At 44.3% G+C, this 23,634-nt stretch overlaps 1 protein-coding gene across 2 annotated transcripts in view; it reads left to right on the top strand.

The window, feature by feature from the left end:
* dgkq (diacylglycerol kinase theta) overlaps positions 1-23,371 on the top strand; it is a 211,730-nt gene extending 188,359 nt beyond the window's left edge. For both annotated transcript variants that reach the window (XM_078200858.1, XM_078200917.1), the window contains 4 exons: positions 3,522-3,668; positions 6,055-6,166; positions 16,395-16,547; positions 19,093-23,371. In XM_078200858.1, the coding sequence (XP_078056984.1) occupies positions 3,522-3,668; positions 6,055-6,166; positions 16,395-16,547; positions 19,093-19,194 (514 nt within the window). In that variant the 3' untranslated portion in view covers positions 19,195-23,371. The remainder of the gene's footprint in view (positions 1-3,521; positions 3,669-6,054; positions 6,167-16,394; positions 16,548-19,092) is intronic.
* The last annotated feature ends 263 nt before the right edge of the window (positions 23,372-23,634 follow it).

Raw genomic sequence — 23,634 nt, forward strand, 5'->3', positions numbered from 1 at the left:
CCTGAAGGTAGATCGTGTGTGCCGGATTCAACAGATTCCAGAGGCGACCCTTCGTAACATGGGGCAGAATTTAAAGCAACCCACTGTGATGGGAAACATGGTGACCACGCCCACTGAATCATGGGAGAGGCCACCCACCTGTCAACCTCGCAGCAGCAGGGAAAGCTCCTGTGATTAGGTCTCTTCCCACCTCCGATTTAAACAGGAGACTCGCACCCAGGGTGGGATATCAGGGATGCGTGCGCGGTGGGAGCGAGTGAGTGCGCGCGGTGGGAGCGAGTGAGTGCGTGCGGTGGGAGCGAGTGAGTGCGCGCGGTGGGAGCGAGTGAGTGCGCGCGGTGGGAGCGAGTGAGTGCGCGCGGTGGGAGCGAGTGAGTGCGCGCGGTGGGAGCGAGTGAGTGCGCGCGGTGGGAGCGAGTGAGCGCGCGCGGTGGGAGCGAGTGAGCGCGCGCGGTGGGAGCGAGCGAGCGCGCGCGGTGGGAGCGAGCGAGCGCGCGCGGTGGGAGCGAGCGAGCGCGCGCGGTGGGAGCGAGCGAGCGCGCGCGGTGGGAGCGAGCGAGCGCGCGCGGTGGGAGCGAGCGAGCGCGCGCGGTGGGAGCGAGCGAGCGCGCGCGGTGGGAGCGAGCGAGCGCGCGCGGTGGGAGCGAGCGAGCGCGCGCGGTGGGAGCGAGCGAGCGCGCGCGGTGGGAGCGAGCGAGCGCGCGCGGTGGGAGCGAGCGAGCGCGCGCGGTGGGAGCGAGCGAGCGCGCGCGGTGGGAGCGAGCGAGCGCGCGCGGTGGGAGCGAGCGAGCGCGCGCGGTGGGAGCGAGCGAGCGCGCGCGGTGGGAGCGAGCGAGCGCGCGCGGTGGGAGCGAGCGAGCGCGCGCGCGCGGTGGGAGCGAGCGAGCGCGCGCGCGCGGTGGGAGCGAGCGAGCGCGCGGGAGCGAGCGAGCGCGCGCGGTGGGAGCGAGCGAGCGCGCGCGGTGGGAGCGAGCGGGAGCGAGGGAGCGAGCGAGCGAGTGGGAGCGAGCGAGTGGGAGCGAGCGAGCGAGCGAGTGGGAGCGAGCGAGTGGGAGCGAGCGAGCGAGCGAGTGGGAGCGAGCGAGTGGGAGCGAGCGAGTGGGAGCGAGCGAGTGAGCGAGTGGGAGCGAGCGAGCGAGCGGGAGCGAGCGAGTGAGCGAGGGCGGGAGCGAGCGGGCGGGCGGGCGGGAGCGAGCGAGCGAGTGGGAGCGAGCGGGAGCGAGCGAGTGAGTGAGTGGGAGCGAGCGAGTGAGTGAGTGTGGGAGCGAGCGAGCGAGCGAGTGGGAGCGAGCGAGCGAGTGGGAGCGAGCGAGCGAGCGAGTGGGAGCGAGCGAGCGAGTGAGTGAGTGGGAGCGAGCGAGTGAGTGAGTGGGAGCGAGCGAGCGAGTGAGTGAGTGGGAGCGAGCGAGCGAGTGAGTGAGTGGGAGCGAGCGAGCGAGTGAGTGAGTGGGAGCGAGCGAGCGAGTGAGTGAGTGGGAGCGAGCGAGCGAGTGAGTGAGTGGGAGCGAGCGAGCGAGTGAGTGAGTGGGAGCGAGCGAGCGAGTGAGTGAGTGGGAGCGAGCGAGCGAGTGAGTGGGAGCGAGCGAGCGAGTGAGTGGGAGCGAGCGAGCGAGTGAGTGGGAGCGAGCGAGCGAGTGAGTGGGAGCGAGCGAGCGAGTGAGTGGGAGCGAGCGAGCGAGCGAGTGAGTGGGAGCGAGCGAGCGAGCGAGTGAGTGAGTGGGAGCGAGCGAGTGAGTGGGAGCGAGCGAGCGAGTGAGTGAGTGGGAGCGAGTGAGTGAGTGAGTGGGAGCGAGTGAGTGGGAGCGAGCGAGTGAGTGAGTGAGTGGGAGCGAGCGAGTGAGTGAGTGGGCGCGAGCGAGTGAGTGAGTGAGTGGGAGCGAGCAAGTGAGTGAGTGAGTGGGAGCGGGTGAGTTAGTGGGAGCGAGCGAGTGAGTGAGTGAGTGGGAGCGAGCGAGTGAGTGAGTGAGTGGGAGCGAGCGAGTGAGTGAGTGAGTGGGAGCGAGCGAGCGAGTGAGTGAGTGAGTGGGAGCGAGCGAGTGAGTGAGTGAGTGGGAGCGAGCGAGTGAGTGAGTGGGAGCGAGCGAGTGAGTGAGTGAGTGGGAGCGAGCGAGTGAGTGAGTGGGAGCGAGTGAGTGAGTGAGTGGGAGCGAGTGAGTGAGTGAGTGGGAGCGAGTGAGTGAGTGGGAGCGAGCGAGTGAGTGAGTGAGTGGGAGCGAGCGAGTGAGTGAGTGGGAGCGAGCGAGTGAGTGGGAGCGAGCGAGTGAGTGAGTGGGAGCGAGCGAGTGAGTGAGTGAGTGGGAGCGAGCGAGTGAGTGGGAGCGAGCGAGTGAGTGAGTGGGAGCGAGCGAGTGAGTGAGTGAGTGGGAGCGAGCGAGTGAGTGAGTGAGTGGGAGCGAGCGAGTGAGTGAGTGAGTGGGAGCGAGCGAGTGAGAGTGGGAGCGAGCGAGTGAGTGAGTGAGTGGGAGCGAGCGAGTGAGTGAGTGGGAGCGAGCGAGTGAGTGAGTGAGTGGGAGCGAGCGAGTGAGTGAGTGAGTGGGAGCGAGCGAGTGAGTGAGTGAGTGGGAGCGAGCGAGTGAGTGAGTGAGTGGGAGCGAGCGAGTGAGTGGGAGCGAGCGAGTGAGTGAGTGAGTGGGAGCGAGTGAGTGAGTGGGAGCGAGTGAGTGAGTGAGTAAGTGGGAGCGAGTGAGTGCGCGCGGTGGGAGCGAGTGAGTGCGGGTGGGGGGGGGGGTGAGGGGAGGGGGCCAGCGGGGTGAGAGGGGGGCGAGCTGGCTTGTGGCTGAAATGAGGATCCAGCTTCCCAGTTCTCTCAGTATTAAATGAACTCCTGCCATTAAAATAACAAAAAGATAAGACTTGGACATATTTGTTGAATACAAGAACTTATTAATTATAATAAATGTATTCATATAAAACATAGAAAATTCTTTTACATTTGTCTGCAAGTAGCTATTGCGCAAAAATACTCATTCTGTTAATATAACAACAATTATAAACACATGATAACACAACAGAAATCTTTCTTCGGGGCTTATCAGTTCTCGGGAGGTCAACAGGGCTCCATGGCTGGAAAAGTTTGGAGATGAAAATAATGAAACATAAATTATATATAATGATAAAAAACGCGTCCCCTCTCTTTCCCACTCCCACCCCCCTCGCCGCCCGTCTGTGCTCCCTGCAGTGGGGGGGTGCCATGTTTAAAAAGTGTGCCCTGATATCTGTGAAGCTGAGGTTCCACGTGTTACCCATTGTGGATTTTTATTTCCCCTAAGGTGACTGATTCCCAGCTGGGAGGCACTGCTAACGCCAGCGGGAAACACTCCAGTTTTGTTGCTGGCAGGAACGCTTAGTGCAAAAACGGGAAAGTCGCACCCTACATCTTTGAGCTAAATGATCGTCATCTGTGGAATGGTGGTTGTACAATTAAAATGTGTGGGTTGAACGTGTATTGATGTCACAGAAAATATGTAAGTTTTCCTTCAAAGTGTATTTCCTTCAAAAAGAAGTCTTATTTTTCAATTCAGGTTTCATAACAAAGGAGTTTATGTAAAAGTTGGATTACAGAAGATTAGCCACACACGTAGTTTGCACAAAGATTTAAAACTTCAAGTGGATGATCGTGAAGTGGAACTTCCAAATATTGAAGGCCTCATCTTTCTGAACATTCCCAGGTAAACATTTCCAAACAAAGCTGTTTCCTCTAGAATTCCCTCCTTAACCGTTCTGCTTCTTTGTTTCTCCGCTTCCTCCTTTAAGACGCGACTTAAAACCTACCATGTGGACCAAACATTGTTACCTCACCTAATATACATTTATCATCCTTATCCTACAATGAAGATACTATATAAATACAAGTTGCTATTCCTCCTCCAACTGGCTTACTTCAGATAATTAACACAGGTGGTGTTGAAGGGGCATTCCTGGTCTCATTCCTGAGCACAGTCTGTACCCAGCGGGTGGTGGGCTCTGGAATGCGCTGCCTGGGATGGCAGTGGGGGCCGGCAACCTAACGACACTTACAACATGCTCGGCTGTGCAATTGGAGCACCACAGCATCCAGGGATATGGCACAGGTACCGGGAGATGGGATTCTCACAATTTCATAGAACATAGAACAGTACAGCACAGAACAGGCCCTTCGGCCCACGATGTTGTGCCGAGCTTTATCTGAAACCAAGATCAAGCTATCCCACTCCCTATCATCCTGGTGTGCTCCATGTGCCTATCCAATAACCGCTTAAATGTTCCTAAAGTGTCTGACTCCACTATCACTGCAGGCAGTCCATTCCACACCCCAACCACTCTCTGCATAAAGAACCTATCTCTGATATCCTTCCTATATCTCCCACCACGAACCCTATAGTTATGCCCCCTTGTAATAGCTCCATCCACCCGAGGAAATAGTCTTTGAACGTTCACTTTATCTATCCCCTTCATCATTTTATAAACCTCTATTAAGTCTCCCCTCAGCCTCCACCGCTCCAGAGAGAACAGCCCTAGCTCCCTCAACCTTTCCTCATAAGACCTACCCTCCAAATCAGGCAGCATCCTGGTAAATCTCCTCTGCACTCTTTCCAGCGCTTCCACATACTTCTTACAATGAGGTGACCAGAACTGCACACAATATTCCAAATGTGGTCTCACCAAGGTCCTGTACAGTTGCAGCATAACCCCATGGCTCTTAAACTCCAACCCCCTGTTAATAAAAGCTAACACACTATAGGCCTTCTTCACAGCTCTATCCACTTGATCAGTGGTAGTCATTGTCGGTGCAGACCTGATGGGCCAAAGGGACCCTCCTGGACTGTCCAATGTTCCACGCCTCCTCCAGTGCGAGTGGGGCTAAGAGGCTCTCCATGGGAGATGGGTCACAGGCACAAGAGTCGCAGTTGTGGAGTGCAATCACCTCTCATTGTTATTATACTACCCTATCCCTAACTCCAGAGTTTTTTCCTACCTGTGCCCTCTTGGTGACACTACAACATCTTAAGTTCATGGGGCCTGCTGCTGCGTCTAAGTGACCCCCCGTCTCCCCCCCCAGGATGCATATCAGAGGTGTTCTAGATTGCTGGGAGCTGGGGGGCCCAGCTGTCTTTCCGGTGTGACGGACGCAGCCATGGCACCTAGTTCAGCCTGCTGCCCAGGAGGTGCACTGGGATGGGCTGGGGTCTCCTGGGTGGAAGGCCTCAAGATGGCCTCCAATGCTCCCTCCTCCCTTGGGGTGCTTGTGGACCCCTGGAACACTCCATAGGAAAGCGGGGCAGCTGGACTGAGCTCCAGAGATCTCTGCATCACCTGGCACTGCCAGTCCTGGAGGCCCAACTGCATCTGCACCAAGGTGTCCGAGCTCTCAGCAATGGACCTGTGAGTCTGGACCAAATCGTGCTGTGGCAGAGAGTCAGTGCAGACCCGATGGGCCGAATGGTCTCCTCCTCCACTGTAGGAATTCTATTGCTATCTGAAGAGGGGATGTGCAAGGTTACAGGGATAAGGCAGGAGAGTGAGACTGGGTAGAATGCTCTTTAAGAGCCAGTACAGACTTGATGGGCCAAATGGCTTCCATCTGCACTACAATGATTCTGAGATGAGTATTTTGCAGTTACAGTACACAAGTATTTCAAAATAATTTCTCCCAATTTATGACAGTCCTTTAATGTGACTTTTTAGTGTCTTCGTACAGTAAATGTAATCTGGGTTTAGTTAAGTGCACTGTTGTAAATAAATCCTGAACATAGCCCTATGTTCTCACTAAAAGAAATCTGGAACAATTTGTGAAATAAAAATGAACCCGGTGCTGTGAGAAGTAACTTTGCTCGGAGCTCCAATTCTAATTCGACCTTTTCACTCAGGATTTAGACAAAAATAATAGCTGGGAGGGTCCATCCATCAAGGAATGTTCTGGACCCACAGGTATTACTACTTTGGGCTAAATTACAAGTATTTTTGTGATCTTAAAGTGCAGTATATATTAAGTTTACTGTGTTTGCATATAAAACACTGAGAGATGTGCTTTATTTCAGCAGTTAAAACATACTAACTATCTGTGATTTTCCACAGCTGGGGATCTGGAGCAGATCTGTGGGGGTCTGATAGTGATGGTCGTTTTGATAAACCCCAGATTGATGATGGGATGCTGGAAGTAGTTGGGGTCACTGGTGTGGTTCATATGGTAAATGCCAGACTTTTCATTGCAATGGAAATTCTATAACAGCTTAATAAAAAAACTGAATTTAATGTTTAAAAAAATCAGAAGATAAATTGTCAAAGAGGTGTATAGTTGGCTATGTAGATGAGTCAAATTTGAAATACTCTGCCTGAGGTTCCTGGTCTTTGCCTTCAAGGATTGCCCATTTTCCAAGGACAAAAGGTCAGGAACAAAGGATGGAAGTCAGGATTTGGCATCAGCACAGGAAGATTGTCAGTGAATTAGGAGCGGATGTTCCCAGCCTTCTACCTCATTTATTTGTTGGCTCCTGGTCTTGGCTCAACATCCAAGGATGCAGCCATCCAGCACCTGGCTCTGATACTTAATGACAATTACAGGCCAAGGAATAAGAGCTGGACGACTTTCTCCCCTGACCACCAATTTAAGCCGAAGCAGAAACCAGAACTTTTAACCCCAGTCATCCAGAAAATATAAATATAAATAGGTGGTTTGAAATCCTGGTGACTCTGCGGTGGACTTCAGATAAAATGCACCTGTCGAGCTTGGATTGGGTTGGCCGGCTGATGTTTGGAATGGTGGAATCTGCTCTTGTACAGTTTGTTTTCTTGTTTATTTTGTTTAAAAGTTTGCTGACATAAAAGGGAATCCAGAAGTCTCATATAGGCATATAAATAGTAAAAGGAAGACTGAGGCTGATTCGGGATCTAAAAGGGAATCGACGCATGAAGGCAGGAGCATGGCTGAGGTGTTAATGAGTACTTTTCATCTTTAGGTGTCAAGGAAGAAGATGCTGCTCAAGTCACACTGAAAGAGGAAGTAGTTGAGATGTTTGATAGACTAAAATTTGATAAAAAGCAGGTGTTAGGTAGCCTGTTTTTTTTAGACCACAACCAAAGATACAGAGGAAGGTAAAGGTAGGAATTGCAAAGGCACTGCTATTATCATCCAAGATGTGGAGATGCCAGCGTTGGACTGGGGTAAACACAGTAAGAAGTTTAACAACACCAGGTTAAAGTCCAACAGGTTTATTTGGTAGCAAAAGCCACACAAGCTTTCGGAGCTGCAAGCCCCTTCTTCAGGTGAGTGGGAATTCTGTTCACAAACAGAGCATATAAAGACACAACCTCAATTTACATGAATAATGGTTGGAATGCGAATACTTACAACTAATCAAGTCTTTAAGAAACAAAACAATGTGAGTGGAGAGAGCATCAAGACAGGCTAAAAAGATGTGTATTGTCTCCAGACAAGACAGCCAGTGAAACTCTGTGGGGGTTACAAATAGTGTGCCATGAACCCAATATCCCGGTTGAGGCCGTCCTCGTGTGTGCGGAACTTGGCTATCAGTTTCTGCTCAGCGACTCTGCGCCGTCGTGTGTCGCTGCAAGAAAGGATGTCCCGAGGCATGGTACATTGGGGAAACTATGCAGACGCTGCGACAACAGATGAATGAACACCGCTCGACAATCACCAGGCAAGACTGTTCTCTTCCTGTTGGGGAGCACTTCAGCGGTCACGGGCATTCGGCCTCTGATATTCGGGTAAGCGTTCTCCAAGGCGGCCTTCGAGACACACAACGACGCAGAGTCGCTGAGCAGAAACTGATAGTCAAGTTCCGCACACACGAGGACGGCCTCAACCGGGATATTGGGTTCATGTCACACTATTTGTAACCCCCACAGAGTTTCACTGGCTGTCTTGTCTGGAGACAATACACATCTTTTTAGCCTGTCTTGATGCTCTCTCCACTCGCATTGTTTTGTTTCTTAAAGACTTGATTAGTTGTAAGTATTCGCATTCCAACCATTATTCATGTAAATTGAGTTTGTGTCTTTATATGCTCTGTTTGTGACCAGAATTCCCACTCACCTGAAGAAGGGGCTTGCAGCTCCGAAAGCTTGTGTGGCTTTTGCTACCAAATAAACCTGTTGGACTTTAACCTGGTGTTGTTAAACTTCTTACTGTGATTATCATCCAATCCAGGGGTGGTACTGGAGAACTGCAAATGTTACACCATTGTTCAAAAAAGGATGCAAGGATAAATCCAGTAGCTTTGGGCCCGTTAGTTTAACTTCAGTGGTGGGAAAGCCTTTAGAAAAAAGATAATCTCAAAAAACATTATCAGCCCCCTGGACAAATACAGATTGATTAAGGAAAGCCAGCCACAGACTTGTTGGGGGCAAATCGTGTTTACCCAAATTGCGTGTGATTTTGATGAGGCAACAGAGAGGGTAGAAGATGGTAATGCAGTTGATGTGATGTGGAAAGAATCACTATGACACAAACAGAAGGAAAACAGATGGACAAGATGTGCAGGTTAGGTTGATTGGCCATGCTAAAATTGCTCCTTAGTGTCCTGGGATGCGTAGATTAGAGGGATTAGTGGGTAAAATATGTAGGGATATGGGGGTAGGGCCGGGGTGGGATTGTGGTCGGTGCAGACTTGATGGGCCAAATGGCCTCTTTCTGTACTGGAGGGTTTCTATGATTTCTATGAAGATTTCACTTTTTCAAACTTTTATTGTACCAAACCAACTAAAATTGTTTATCAGTGAGTTCCTGCGGCTTCAAGGTGATTTCGACAAGTTAAGTGAGTGGGCAAACATGTGGCAGATGCAGTATAATGTGGATAAGTGTGAAGTTATCCACTTCAGATGGAAAAACAGTATTATTTAAATGGTTATAGCTTGAAAAATGTTGACATACAAAGGGATCTGGGTTTTTTTTGTAGAACTGTTAAGGATCAGATCAGAAACCCCAAGGTATATTATGAAGCCAGACTAGACCCCAACAATTTTTATATTTTGGCATTAATGAGAAAATAGGATGTTTTACTCCAGATATGATTCTACTGACAAACCAGGGAGCTTTATCAAAAAATACTTTATTTAACAACACAGTTCAACTACAACAAATTTATTAGCTTTTCTTTTAACAATTGAACAATGTTTCAACATGACAAGATATAATTCTTAACTATTAAAGCCCAGGCCAGAAACTCCAAGGTGTTCCGTGAAGTTAGCCTCGACCCTAAGTTTTACATTTGACTTTAACATTGATGAGCATAAGATGTTTCACTCCAGGTATGATTCAAGTGATCCACTAGGAAGTTTTTAGCAAACAAAGTTTATTTAAGAACACAGAATATAACAAAAATAATTAGTATAACTTTTACTAATTACAAGACTTGAACATGACAGTATAATTCTTAACAGCTAGTTGTTCCAATTGAAAAGAAGTACCCCATAGACATGCACCGTCTTCATAATTAGCTAGCACTAAAATAAGTATGCTCACGTGATATTAGATTTCAAACTTTTAATGCCTAAGGACAAAAATCCAAGCAGCAATTTTCAGAGAAGGATATATCCTCAAGACAGCAAAACAGAGAAGTAAACCAAGTCTCCAGCAGCTTCCAGTCTGCAGATTTCAGGGAAAGGAAAGGATACCTCTGTCTCTGCAGCTTCCAAAACAGCAACATTCAGACAGCAGAAAGGGGAAAAAGAGATACTGTTCGCTGATTTTCATTCAAGTCTAAACAGCATCTGAAAAACTAAGCTGGAATTCTCTGTGAAAGCTAGCTGTCCCCAGTCATATCACCTGCCTTGTCAATTATCCCAATCAAGTTCTACTCTGCAATCCAGGGGAACACTAAAATAATAGAACACTGCATTGATTCAGATTAAAACAAACATGTTGTCAGTTATACTGCTTCAGTAATAACAAAGGATACCAGCTGCAGACAAAACAGCTCCAACAGAATGCTAGGAACTGCTCAAAACATCCCGCAAAAAAACATGATTAAAATACATTTCTTAAAGGCATAGTATTTTCACATAACGTATCGCTATTGGTTCCAAACAAGCAATATTTATTTTGTATAATTAAACTCCTCTTTAAAATTAGTTAGCAAAACACAGGCATACTTGCTTTGACTTGGGTAAAGAGACTTGGAGCTTTCAGAAAGCCTCGAAGAGAGAGAGTCACTTCTTTCCTCTAGCAGAGTCTGTCAGCAACTACTCTTAGTTTAAAATGAAAATTCAACTGTTTTTCCTGCAAGCTTAACTTCTCCCTCCACCCATTAACCACATGACTTTGTCCCTGTCAATCAACCTAATCAAAACTCACGTGACTCTGCATACTTACTCTAAAATCCCAGGAGAACATTAGGAGGTCTATTAACTCTACAACGTAACACATTCCTCGCTAAAATCAGTAACTGTCCTGCTCTCAGCATTTGATCTGTATGGTTTCCAGACAAATCGACTCTTGTAACAAAATACTGCCTCTTGAAGCAGCCCTGCCATAAACATAAAATATATCATAGCAGCACAGTATCAAGGGCGATTAGGGATGGGCAATAAATGCTGGCTTAGCCAGCGACGCCCACATCCCATGAATGAATAAAACAAAACATAATTCAAACATTAATTAATAGATCAAGGATATTTAAAAATAAGGTAAATTTCACTTTAAATAATTGATACAACAAATCTGTGCCTCTCATAGTTACAAGCACTCTCATTACTTCCTACACAAATGTAGCACCACGTGCAATCTCTCAATCTTTAACCTTGCCCTCCGCTGTTGGATCTTTCACTTCCACCTGATTGTTTCAGTCCTTGAGGTGCATTAACCTGCAACTGTATTCTTTCTGAAGTCCCTGGACATGGTTAGCGCTGACAAGCGCAGTCCCTGGACACGGTTACCGCTGACAAGCGCAGTCCCTGGACACGGTTACCGCTGACAAGCGCAGTCCCTGGACACGGTTACCGCTGACAAGCGCAGTCCCTGGACACGGTTACCGCTGACAAGCGCAGTCCCTGGACACGGTTACCGCTGACAAGCGCAGTCCCTGGACACGGTTACCGCTGACAAGCGCAGTCCCTGGACACGGTTACCGCTGACAAGCGCAGTCCCTGGACACGGTTACCGCTGACAAGCGCAGTCCCTGGACACGGTTACCGCTGACAAGCGCAGTCCCTGGACACGGTTACCGCTGACAAGCGCAGTCCCTGGACACGGTTACCGCTGACAAGCGCAGTCCCTGGACACGGTTACCGCTGACAAGCGCAGTCCCTGGACACGGTTACCGCTGACAAGCGCAGCTCTCTGAACCATCTCTCGTTTGGGCCACAATAGTCTGATGATGGAGCTATCCAGAATTCTTTTGTTACTGATCAACCAATAAGCTTGGTTCACGGTCTGGTTCTCTGATACAAGCACTCAGCTCATTGACACGTTGCCTCACCAAGGGCGTCGGGAGTTGTTTTCTTATTCCTGCCAAAAAGAAAACATAGAGAGCTCGAAAGCTTGGCTTGCATCCCTCGCATGGATTGTGTTCTGAACCACAGGTTCTGTTCTGAATTGTCTGCCATAAGAGAGGCTGGAACCTGACACCACTGCAATTAACTTTCTATTTTTGGTTCAACTTCCATCCCTATTTTAATGTTACAACTTAGATTTATTTGAACTAAAATTTATGGGGTTCACTTGTTTGCAATAACTCCCCAGTTATAAAATACACCAGGTTCAGCAGACTTAACCACATGACAAGAAAGAACACTTTGGTGAATTCAGAAAGTTTATTAACTATTAAAAATATTGACTAAAAATGTAATAAATCAGAAAGATAAAAAGTCAAGTGTCAATTAACAGTAAGAGAAGAAAGCTTAACTTTAACAATTGAACAAACTTCTCACCATCCTTCTCAGACCAGAACATAAAGGCTCTGAAAATGTAAATAAAATGTTAAAACACGTCCCTGTCTCAACACCTGCCAATATATCTTCTCAAAACCCATTTTTTTAACCTAAGTCAATTGTTGAAAATTAGCCAATTGATTTATAATTTGTCAATAATGAAAAAAGCCCATTGGATTTGAGCAAATTGCACATGCCGTCACAACGTTTAAGACTTCTCTTAAGTTATATCTCTTATCTTGAGTTAGCCTAAATGTCAACCAATAATTGGTTAATGTAACTGTCTGTCATTTATAATTGAGACATGTTGAATACAAGCCTATTCATTCCTTCAGTCACAATTAAACAAGTCATGTTTTTTAGCCGGTGTTATGGTTCAGGTTAGAAACTCCAAAGTGTTTTAGAACATAGAACATAGAAAGCCACAGCACAAACAGGCCCTTCGGCCCACAAGTTGCGCTGATCATATCCCTACCTCTAGGCCTATCTATAGCCCTCAATCCCATTAAATCCCATGTACTCATCCAGAAGTCTCTTAAAAGACCCCAACGAGTTTGCCTCCACCACCACCGACGTCAGCCTATTCCACTCACCCACCACCCTCTGAGTGAAAAACTTACCCCTGACATCTCCTCTGTACCTACCCCCCAGCACCTTAAACCTGTGTCCTCTCGTAGCAACCATTTCAGCCCTTGGAAATAGCCTCTGAGAGTCTACCCTATCCAGACCTCTCAACATCTTGTAAACCTCTATCAGGTCACCTCTCATCCTTCGTCTCTCCAGGGAGAAGAGACCAAGCTCCCTCAACCTATCCTCATAAGGCATGCCCCCCAATCCAGGCAACATCCTTGTAAATCTCCTCTGCACCCTTTCAATGGCTTCAACATCTTTCCTGTAATGAGGTGACCAGAACTGCGCGCAGTACTCCAAGTGGGGTCTAACCAGGGTCCTATAAAGCTGCAGCATTATCTCCCGACTCCTAAACTCAATCCCTCGATTAATGAAGGCTAGTACGCCGTACGGCTTCTTGACCGCATCCTCCACCTGCGAGGCCGATTTAAGAGTCCTATGGACCCGGACCCCAAGGTCCTTCTGATCCTCTACACTGCTAAGAATGGTACCCTTCATATTATACTGCTGCTTCATCCCATTGGATCTGCCAAAATGGATCACTACACACTTATCCGGGTTGAAGTCCATCTGCCACTTCTCCGCCCAGTCTTGCATTCTATCTATGTCTCGCTGCAACTTCTGACATCCCTCCAAACTATCCACAACACCACCTACCTTGGTGTCGTCAGCAAACTTACCAACCCATCCCTCCACTTCCTCATCCAGGTCATTTATGAAAATGACAAACAGCAAGGGTCCCAGAACAGATCCCTGGGGCACTCCACTGGTCACTGACCTCCATGCAGAGAAAGACCCCTCCACAGCCACTCTCTGCCTTCTGCAGGCAAGCCAGTTCTGGATCCACAAGGCAACAACCCCTTGGATCCCATGCCCTCTCACTTTCTCAAGAAGTCTTGCATGGGGGACCTTATCGAACGCCTTGCTGAAGTCCATATAGACCACATCCACCGCTCTTCCTTCGTCAATGTGTTTGGTCACATTTTCAAAGAACTCAACCAGGCTCGTAAGGCACGACCCGCCCTTGACAAAGCCGTGCTGACTACTTTTGATCATACTAAACTTCTCTAGATGATCATAAATCCTGTCTCTCAGGATCCTCTCCATCAACTTACCAACCACTGAGGTTAGACTCACCGGTCGGTAATTTCCCGGGCTGTCCCTGTTCCCTTTCTTGAATATAGGGACCACATCTGCAATCCTCCGGAACCTCTCCCGTCTCCATCGACGATGCAAAGATCATCGCCAAAGGCTCCGCAATCTCCTCCCTCGCCTCCCACAGTAACCTGGGGTACATCCCATCCGGTCCCGGCGACTTACCAACCTTGATGCCACTCAATAGTTCCAACACATCTTCTTTCCTTATGTCCACATGCTCGATCCTTTCTGTCCACCGCAAACCAGCAGTACAACCACCCACATCCCTTTCCACCGTGAATACCGAGGTAAAGTATTCATTAAGCACCTCTGCCATTTCTAACGGTTCCGCACAAACTTTTCCCCCTTCATCTTTTAAGGGTCCTATGCCTTCACATCTCATCCTTTTACTCTTGACATATTTGTAGAAAGCCTTGGGATTCTCCTTAATCTTACCCGCCAAGGTCTTCTCATGACCCCTTCTCGCTCTCCTAATTTCCTTCTTAAGCTGGTGGGCTGCATAAGTTTTATGCAGCCCACCTCGATCATAAGTTTTGTGTCTTGAATTTGGCTAAGATAAGCGTGATAGGTTTCACTTCAAGTATGATTCAAATGACCCACCAGGAAGCTTTTATCAAACAAAGTTTATTTAAGAATATAGTTAACATATATAGTAAGAATATTAGCAATAACCTCCATCAATTGCAATAACACCTAAAAAACCATGATAACCTTAACGAATATAGGACCTGTCCCAATCAAACCAATCCCATAAGCAAGACCCTTCAAACAAGTTTAATACAGCACAGACTAATGCTCACGTGATACTGGAATTGAGTCCTTTGGATGAAGTCTGCAGTTCTCCGGATAGACTCAACAGCTTTTCAAAACACCAGGCACTCTAGACAAGCCACCAACAGCAGATTCCCCCTTCAGAAAGGCAAGACCTTGCTTTCAGACCTCCAGCAGAATTTCCAAAACCAGGGAGAGAAAAGCATTTCTTTTCAACTTGCTTCTAAAAGTCAAACCTGCTGCTCAGAACTGAAAATGAAAAAAACTCCTGTCACCTGACCTGCCAACCAATTTTTTCTCCCAACAATGCAGAGTCACAAACATCCCAGTAAAAATAAACAAACCCCCATTTAAGCAGCAATGAAAGGACTTCTCCAGGCAAGCTGGTGCCATAATGACATCAGCTAAGGTTGTGAGCTGAGAAACACTGAAGCTATGAGTGCTGCAGAGATCATGATTTTTTTAAAAACTATCTTAAAGGTACACTAATGTCACATCTGTCTGGGAGGGGAGCATTACAATTCTCATGACGTTTCAAGAAATTGTATTGATAATCATGTGTTAATTATATAATGTATTTTTGATTTTAAAACGTTATAAACTTTTGTTACAGATTACATTATGAGCCTTCCTAACGCTTTCATTAATAAATGATTTATTCTTTAATTGTCTCACAATTAAGACTGCTTAATTAATCTGACTGGTTTCCAATAATGCTAGTTTAGTTTTATTTAAAATGGCTTTCGTCAATTTAACAGGAAATGCTAAATAACATATCAATTCAACCAACACACTGATCTTAAAACTACCGGCAGCAACCTCAAGTCACATGGGCATTTCTTGGAACCAATTGCCCCCTTCACAGAATTCCCCCTCCCACCTCCAAAGTACATGGTTATCACAACTGCCTGAGGGTGTGGTGAAGGCTGATTCAATCGAGGCTTTCAAACTTGGATAATTATCTGAAGAGAAAAGTTTTACATGACTAAGGGGAAAAGATGGCTTGCTCACAGAGAGTGAGCGTCAAGTTGTTTAGTTTCTTTGGACCACTTCTCTCTGGTGGTCTAGTGGTTAGGATTCGGTGCTTTCACCGCTGCTGCCCGCGTTTGATTATTTGGGGGTGGCACAGTGGTTAGCACTGCTGCCTCATAGTGCCAAGGACCGGGGTTCGATTCCTGGCTTGGGTCACTGTCTGTGTGGAGTTTGCACGTTCTCCCCGTGTCTGCGTGGGTTTCCTCCAGGGGCTCCAGTTTCCTCCCACAGTCCAAAAGACTGTGCTGGTTAGGTGGATTGGCCATGCTAAATTTCCCCTTAGTGTCAGGGGATTAGCAGGGTAAACACGCAGGGTTACGGGGATAGAGCCTGGGTTGGATTGTTGTTGGTGCAGGCTCGATGGGCCAAATGGTCTCCTGCGTTGTTATGGATACTATGAACTTTATTACAATGTTAATATAAGCCTATATGTAACACTAATAAATAAACTTTAAACTTAAGAACTAGGTGGTTTGCTCTTGTAGAGAGCTGGCACAGACACAATGATCCAAATGGTCTTCTGTGCTACAGCCATTCTCTGATTCTAAATTGTGCTAACACATTCCAATTTCTTTAAACTTTACCTATTTGGGGATAGAACATGGAACAGTACAGCACAGGAACAGGCCCTTTGGCCCACAATGTTATGCTGAACATGACGCACAAATCCTTTCTGCCTGCTCTTGATCCATAACCTTCTATTTCTTGCATATTCATGCGCTTATCTAACAACCCTATCGTATCCGCCTGTACCACCATGCATGTCGGACACCTACCACTCTGTGCAAAAGACTAGCAGATGGTAATGTTTGTCCTTGAGCAGGAAATATTTTATTGTCTAATTTCTGACTGAAAATGCATTTTATCAAGGTAGACATCCAGAGGGAATTGTTGGAAATAAATGTTTTCATACATTAATCGTTTGTCTTAATCTTTAGGGGCAAGTGCAGAGCGGGTTAAGGTCTGGAATTCGTATTGCACAGGGGACATATTTCCATGTCACGTTACTAAAGTCAATTCCTGTGCAAGTGGATGGAGAACCCTGGATTCAGTCAGCCGGGCACATCATCATATCTGCTGCTGGGCCCAAGGTATGAAGGTGCAAGGCATGTTTTAGAGAACAAGCCAGCATTGAAAAATGTGCTGCTCCTTTTACGAATGAAGAAACCTAGGTGAAAGCCCAAATTACAGAATATCCTTGAAAAGATTAGGAGGGGATTTCCGGTAAATCAGGAAATGATACTTTGGTGTCAAGGTTGAATTTTAGATGTCTGTAAATTGAAACAAATGGAATTCTGCCTTTTAAGATTACGTGAAAATATTACTGTTGCTCCTAATCCAAAATCTCTCATTTGATCTCAAATCTATAAATATTGGTGAGGCCAATGGGTGACTGAGGGACAGGACAGGAGGATGACACTGGGGGCCCAGGAGAGGTGGTGAAGCAGGACTGCTCACTGATGCTCAGTTTCAGCTCTGCCACTCGGCTCCTAACCTCATTACAGCCTTGGTTCAAACATGGATAAGGGATCTGAACTCATGAGGTGAGGTGAGAGTGACAGTCATTGAGATCAAGGCAGTATTTGATCAAATATATGGTATCAAGGAGCCCTAGCAAAATTGGAGTTAATCGGGCAAAATCTCTTCACTGGTTAGTCATACCTAGAAAAAAAGATGATGGAAAGGTGATGATGAAAAAAAGGTGATTGGAGCTCAATCATCTCAGTTCCAGCAGGAGTTCCTCAGAGTAGTGTTCTAGGCCCAACCACCTTCCCATATTGGGAAAAGCATTAGACAGCAAATCAGAGATGCACGTGTTAAAGGTACACCTGTGATTATGGGCGACTTTAATCTGCATATAGATTGGGAGACTCAAATTTGTCACATTACAATAGAGGAGGAATTTCTCGAGTGTATACGGGATGGTTTTCTGGACCAATACATTGAGGAACCAACAAGGGATCTGGCCTTCTTGGACTGGGTAATGTGCAATGAGAAAGGCAATCTAGTTGGGGACGGATGACCATAAGATAGAACTTTGTCAAGGTGGACAGTGACGTAGTTGATACTGAGACCAGGGTCCTGAATCTCAGTAAAGGTAACTATGATGGTATGAGGCATGAAGTGGCTATGATGGACTGGGAAACGTTACTGAAAGGAAAGACAATGGACAGGCAATGGCAGGCATTTAAGGAATGGAATAGATGAACTCCAGAAGTTGTTTATTCCTGTTTGGTACAAGAGTGGTAAGGGAATTGTGGCCAAACCATGGCTTACAAGGGACATTAGAGATAATATCAGATTCAAGGAAAAAGCAATAGACCTGAGGATTGGGAGCAGTTTAAAATTCGGCAAAGGACGATGAAGAGATAGATTAAGAAGGGGAAAATAGAATATGAAAGTAAGCTGGCAGGGAACATAAAAACTGACTGCAAAGTTTCTATCGGCATGTCAAGAGAAAAGGATTGACAAAAATGAATGTAGGCCCCTTACAGTCAAAAACAGAAAAATTCGTAACGGGGAACAAATATGCCAGAGCAACTAAATTCATACTTTCCTTTTGTCTTCACAAAAGAAGACATGAATAATGTTCTGGGTGTTCTGAGAGAAACACGGATTAGTGAGGAGCTGAAGGAAATCGATATTAATAGAGAAATGGTTTTGGGGAGAGTGATGGAATTATCAGATCCCTGATAATCTTCATCCTCGAGTGCTTAAGGAAGTGTCCCTGGAAATAGTAGATCCATTGGTGGTCATTTTCCAAAAATTCTTTGGACTCTGGATTGGTTCCTATAGATTGGAGAGTAGCGAATGTAAGCCCGCTATACAAAAAGGGAGGTAGAGAGAAAACAAGGAACTATAGACCTGTGAGCCTAACTCCAGTACTGGGGAACTTGCTAGAGTCCATTATCAAGGATTTCATAACTCAGCATTTGTAAGGTAGTGGTATAATCAGACAAAGTCAGCATGGATTTACAATGGGGAAATCATGCTTGACGAATCCATTGGAATTCTTTGAGGATGTAACCAGTAGAGTTGACCAAGGAGAACCAGTGGATGTGGTTTATTTAGACTTTCAGAAGGCTTTCAACAAGGTCTCACATAACAGACTACTATGTAAAGTTAAAGCACATGGGATTGCAGGTAATGTCTTGAGATGGATAGAAAGCTGGTTAGCAGATAGAAAGCAAAGAGTTGGCATAAATGGGTCTTTTTCTGATTGGCAGTCAGTGACGAGTGGGGTTCCGCAGGGATCTGTGCTAGTACCCCAACTGTTCACATTATATATTAATATTTGGAAGAGAAAACTAAAAGTATTATCTCCAAATTTGCAGATGGTACAAACTTGGATGGGAGGGTGAGCTGTGAGGAGGATGTAGAGATGCTTCAGCGTGATTTGGACAGGCTGAGTGTGTGGGTATCTGCATGGCAGATGCAGCATGATGTGGATAAATGTGAGGATATCCACTTTGGTAGCAATAATAGGAAGACAGATTATTACTTGAATGGGTGTAAATTGAGAGAGGTGGAAAGGAATGGATCTCTGCATACAGCACGTATTGGGGCTAGCATGGAAACTGCTTTGCTTCCACTTTCTACCTGTTGTGAGCTCCTGCATTATTATTTGATTTTCAGGTTCACATGTTGAAAAAATGTAAACAGAAACAAAAGAAGCAAACTGGAAGTTTGAAAGATGCAAGAGCAGAAAGTTTGACCAACTCAGAAATGGGCAATTGAGACGTGATATGGCAGCAACAATTTGGAAAAGACTCGCAATGTGACCATTAATCAAGGGATTATTTGCTGAATCATTTTAAGATTGCAGCAGTTTGCATTTTAATGTTATGGACATTTATTTGTACATTTTCACTGGACCATTATCTGTTATAGTGAAGTGTCTGATATCCCAAAACAGTGGCCTCATAAGCGGATGCTAAGTTAACAATTAGTGATTTAGCCAAAATATTCTTCCTCCAGTAAACTGAACAGTGGGATTTTTATCAAAATAATAGCTGATAAATGTTATTCATGTACAGGAAATGCCTCAATCTTTTCCACTTTAAGGATCTGTTCTGGACTGATCGGAGCTTTGAACAGAGTGACTGTTTTCAGTTCTGAGCTTTGCTGCCAACTCAACTTGTGCCATTCAGCTCATGACACACACAATGTAAAAGGGGCAAAGGGACCATTTGTATTCTAAGTTGTTACTGCTTGTTTCATACTTTAAGACATTCACAAATCCGTTCAGAATCTGTTCAAATGCAGACCCAAACATAATCTCTTGAGAAGATTTAAATTCCTACAAATATTTACAGTTGAAATCTTTCAGTGGAAAGACATTCCAAGTTGGTTACTTCTGTTTTTTTTTAGTGGAGTGCGCAGATATGTTTGAACTTATTAATACTGATTAATATAGTTCAATGTATTTTGAAAGGGAAAATAATTTTATGCAAAAATAATAATGATATTTGGGTGATGGAGCATTCAGGGATATATTGTATTTACATGTAGAAGCAACAACATCTTATTGATCTATTTATCTACCAGATTCAGTGTTGTGATAGAACAAAATTAGCCATTAATGTACTCCTTTAAAAAAGATAATTTCACACACCTTATTTGAATCCTTTTATAAAATCAGTGGGATAATCAATAAAATGGTGAATTATCTTCAGAATACACTTTGCTAAAAGTATGCAACCGACTCTGCCCCTACATAAAAAATTCAGATCCATTCCAATTTAATGGAATCATAAATTTTCATTCAGATATACAAATCCAATGGAATTATTCCTCCCAACCAGCTATATACAAAATACCTTCTCCTCAGAGGAATTTTTATTCATTCTTCATTTGCATGTTGTAATTCCGTCATCAGTAATTAATGAAAATGTGTCTCTTTCTTCACTACTTTATAAATTAAATGCCATTCTTCAATATTTTACCTCTCAGAAATTCAAGTTGAACAATGCCATTTTTCTCATTAGATATTAATGACACAGCTTTGCAAAACCATATTGTCTTTACATCAGTTGAACAAAATGTGCCATACAAATTTGCGTCCTGATGAGAACCTTGTAAATGACACATTCACTGAGTGAGAACGTAGCTGGTTACACCCTTCCTGAATGGAGATCATACTTGTACAGATTTCTACCAATGAGAAGCTTGCTATTAGAACCGTTACTGATATAAGGACTTTGCCAATGAAATTGTGCCTAGGTAAATCCAGCGTTATTGAACAAAAGACAACTATTGCTGCTTATAATATTGTACCTAGAATATTAGCAAGAATATACAGATCTATATATATTGATTATGTAAGTTGCATTGTATATTTGTGAATCAGAACCAGTACCGCTAGCAGCTTTTGAAAAGCTAATGTTAGGACCTTGGTTCTTTGTGAACAGGAAGCCAGTAAAAGGAAACACAAAGTGATGTAGCATTACGGGTTCAAAGTTTCCATGCCATCCAAATTCAGAATAATATGTTTTGGAAGATTTGGGAATGGATGTGTTGGATTTGTACCACGATGATAAATAACACCACTGTCACAATTAATATGCATCAAGACCTCTTGGGGATCAGTGTAGGGATTATTAATGAACAATCATACCAGTAATATGTATTTCCATTCCAATTTTAATCATATAATCCTGTTTGATTCAGTTCACAGCCAGACCTAACACTTACTGCACTAATATACAGCCTCTTTCTTGCAACTAATTTGATTTAGCTCCAGATTCCTCATTCACCTTAATTTAAGTTTGTCCGTATGCAGGAAAGGGTCAAGAATACATTTTCAGTTGAGTTGGATTCAGTATGTGCTAAGATTTAATTTTAAATGTTGTATATTTGAATTATTTCTTCAATTTCCTAGAATTGATTTCACCAAGTGTTTCTATGAACTTTCACATATATAGTTAAGTGAATGAAAATTAAGTTCTTCATTAGGTGTTACTGGAGTGATTAATCCTAATTAGCAGTTAGTTATATATAGTTAATATAGTTTTTTTAATACTTGCAAAATTTCCACAGTGGCCATGAGGAAAATATTACAAGAAACTGATGTTTTCTGTTGCAGTTCAGTGCTTCTGTTGACAAGGGACTGCAGCTTTTGGGAAACATTATATTTCTCGGTTCAAAAAGGTTTACATTCTGAATTTCTAGAGTTGTATTTTGGCAATACTCATGCATTTTGAAAAATATTGATTACACATATGTACCTTTTGATTTGACAGAGGTAATTTTATTTTGTTTTGCTGTTTAAAGCTTTGAGGATTGATATATGCTCACATTTTCCATTTCCTGGAAAAATAATTGTGTAGGAACTTCAAAAAAGTACTTTTTGTAGATACGCAAAAGTATTAATTGGCTTACCAGTTTGTAACTCAGCATTTCATGAACCCAACACATATAACCACATCCTCAAAGTCACAATTTGATTTTGTATATTAGGTATTTATTTATCTCCTCAGTCTTTCAGGATTTACACATCTTCCAGGAAGTGAGAAAGGAGATGTTTCTACTTTTTACTGGCCAGTGAAGAGAAACAGCTCTGAGAATTAAAACGGTGTCCTATTCCACTGCAGTGTTTTACAATTAGGCTTAGAACTTCTTTTGATTTACATTAAATTGTCCTTTTTCTGCAAGTGTTGCTTTTACTAATGGCATAAGAATGAAGGAAATTGAGTACTTTAGGTCAGACCTGGAACGGGCCTGTTGGCCAATGATGTAGAAATTTGTAATTATTGTAACTGACTGTATAGCAGACAATAATTCTGGTTAGTGGTTGCTGGTTTCCTGGATTAAATTGATAATTGGCATAAGTGAAGTCAAGCAAAATGTTAAGCTTAAAACATCTGGACAGCAATTGTCAACTTGAATCATCAGTCAGTGAAGGGCCTCAAATTAAGAAAGCAAGTGAGAAAGTCCATCTTCCTTAGACTTCCATGCATCTTTCCGAGAACTGATATGACTGCTTTCCTCATTTTTATTTGAGAAAAATGACATCCCTCTCCATAGTTGGATGTAGATGTATCATTATAAACAGGTTGCAACCATGAACTGACTGCTTATTATGGTCAGCATTCAACAGTAAATAGAAAGCTACGTTTCCATATTGTAGCTTTTGTAGGACCAGATACTGTTGTTCAAGGTAGGCAGTTGTTACTATTGTCAGGTGATGGTTGTTTTATTCTATTAGTGTCTGATGGCAGCTGTCAAATTTTTATCAAACGTCACATTTTACAAAAAGCTGTAATAACCTCGGCATTTGTTAGATTTCTACCATCCCAATGAGTGGGATTGGAATCCATTTACACTTAAGAAATGAAAACTGTCAAGCAGAACAATTCTCTGATCAAAGTACTAGTTTTTTTCTCTCACACACAATTTTGGAGCTGGATAAATGAGTAATTTCTATACTTTACAGATATCTGGCAAATTAGATTGGTAGCAAATTCATTTGTTTTCCTAAACTGCTGGAATTCATTTTAATGTTCAGTTTGTGTTCAAAATGTCTGTTAAAGTGTGGGATATGAAAATATAGTTACCTACTGTTTACCTGTGATTTACTATTTTTCTTTGTTTGACTCATGTAATGTTAGTTTTCAAATCTGTTTTGTAGACCAAAACCTTAGGGAATGTTTTTCATACACAATGCTAATATACTGTACGTGTATCGACCTCATCAGATTCTGAGCATTCCACCATTGATTGCTCTGAGCTAGATTTTCCATAATTTGATAATTACAGCAGTTGTGTATATTTTGAAATTACGGTAAATGGGTTGCTGTAGTGTTGTAAAAGAATTTGCACTGAGTGTCATATAATCACTTCTTTTGAATGTAATTGTGTTCAATGAAATATCTATGGCAAGAACATCTTCATCTAAATAAAACTGGGAATTGTGAAATTTGTGTAATTGTTCTATAAAAGAAGGAAGTAAGAAGTTAGTGAATACAGAGGTGTTTGAAAGAACAGTTGAACTGAAAAAGAGAGCATTTAAGAATAAAGTAGCAGTTACAAAACTGTTACAGTGAAGGAGGAGGCTATTCAGCCCATCAAGTCGGCACTGGCTCTTAAAATAAGCAATTCCCTTGGTGCCAGCCTCTGACGTTTCCCTGTAACCCTGCACATTCTTCCTTTTCAAATAAGCGTCTAATTCTCTTTTGA

Source organism: Mustelus asterias, chromosome 1, assembly GCF_964213995.1.
Source record: "Mustelus asterias chromosome 1, sMusAst1.hap1.1, whole genome shotgun sequence".
Taxonomy (NCBI): Eukaryota; Metazoa; Chordata; class Chondrichthyes; order Carcharhiniformes; family Triakidae; genus Mustelus; species Mustelus asterias.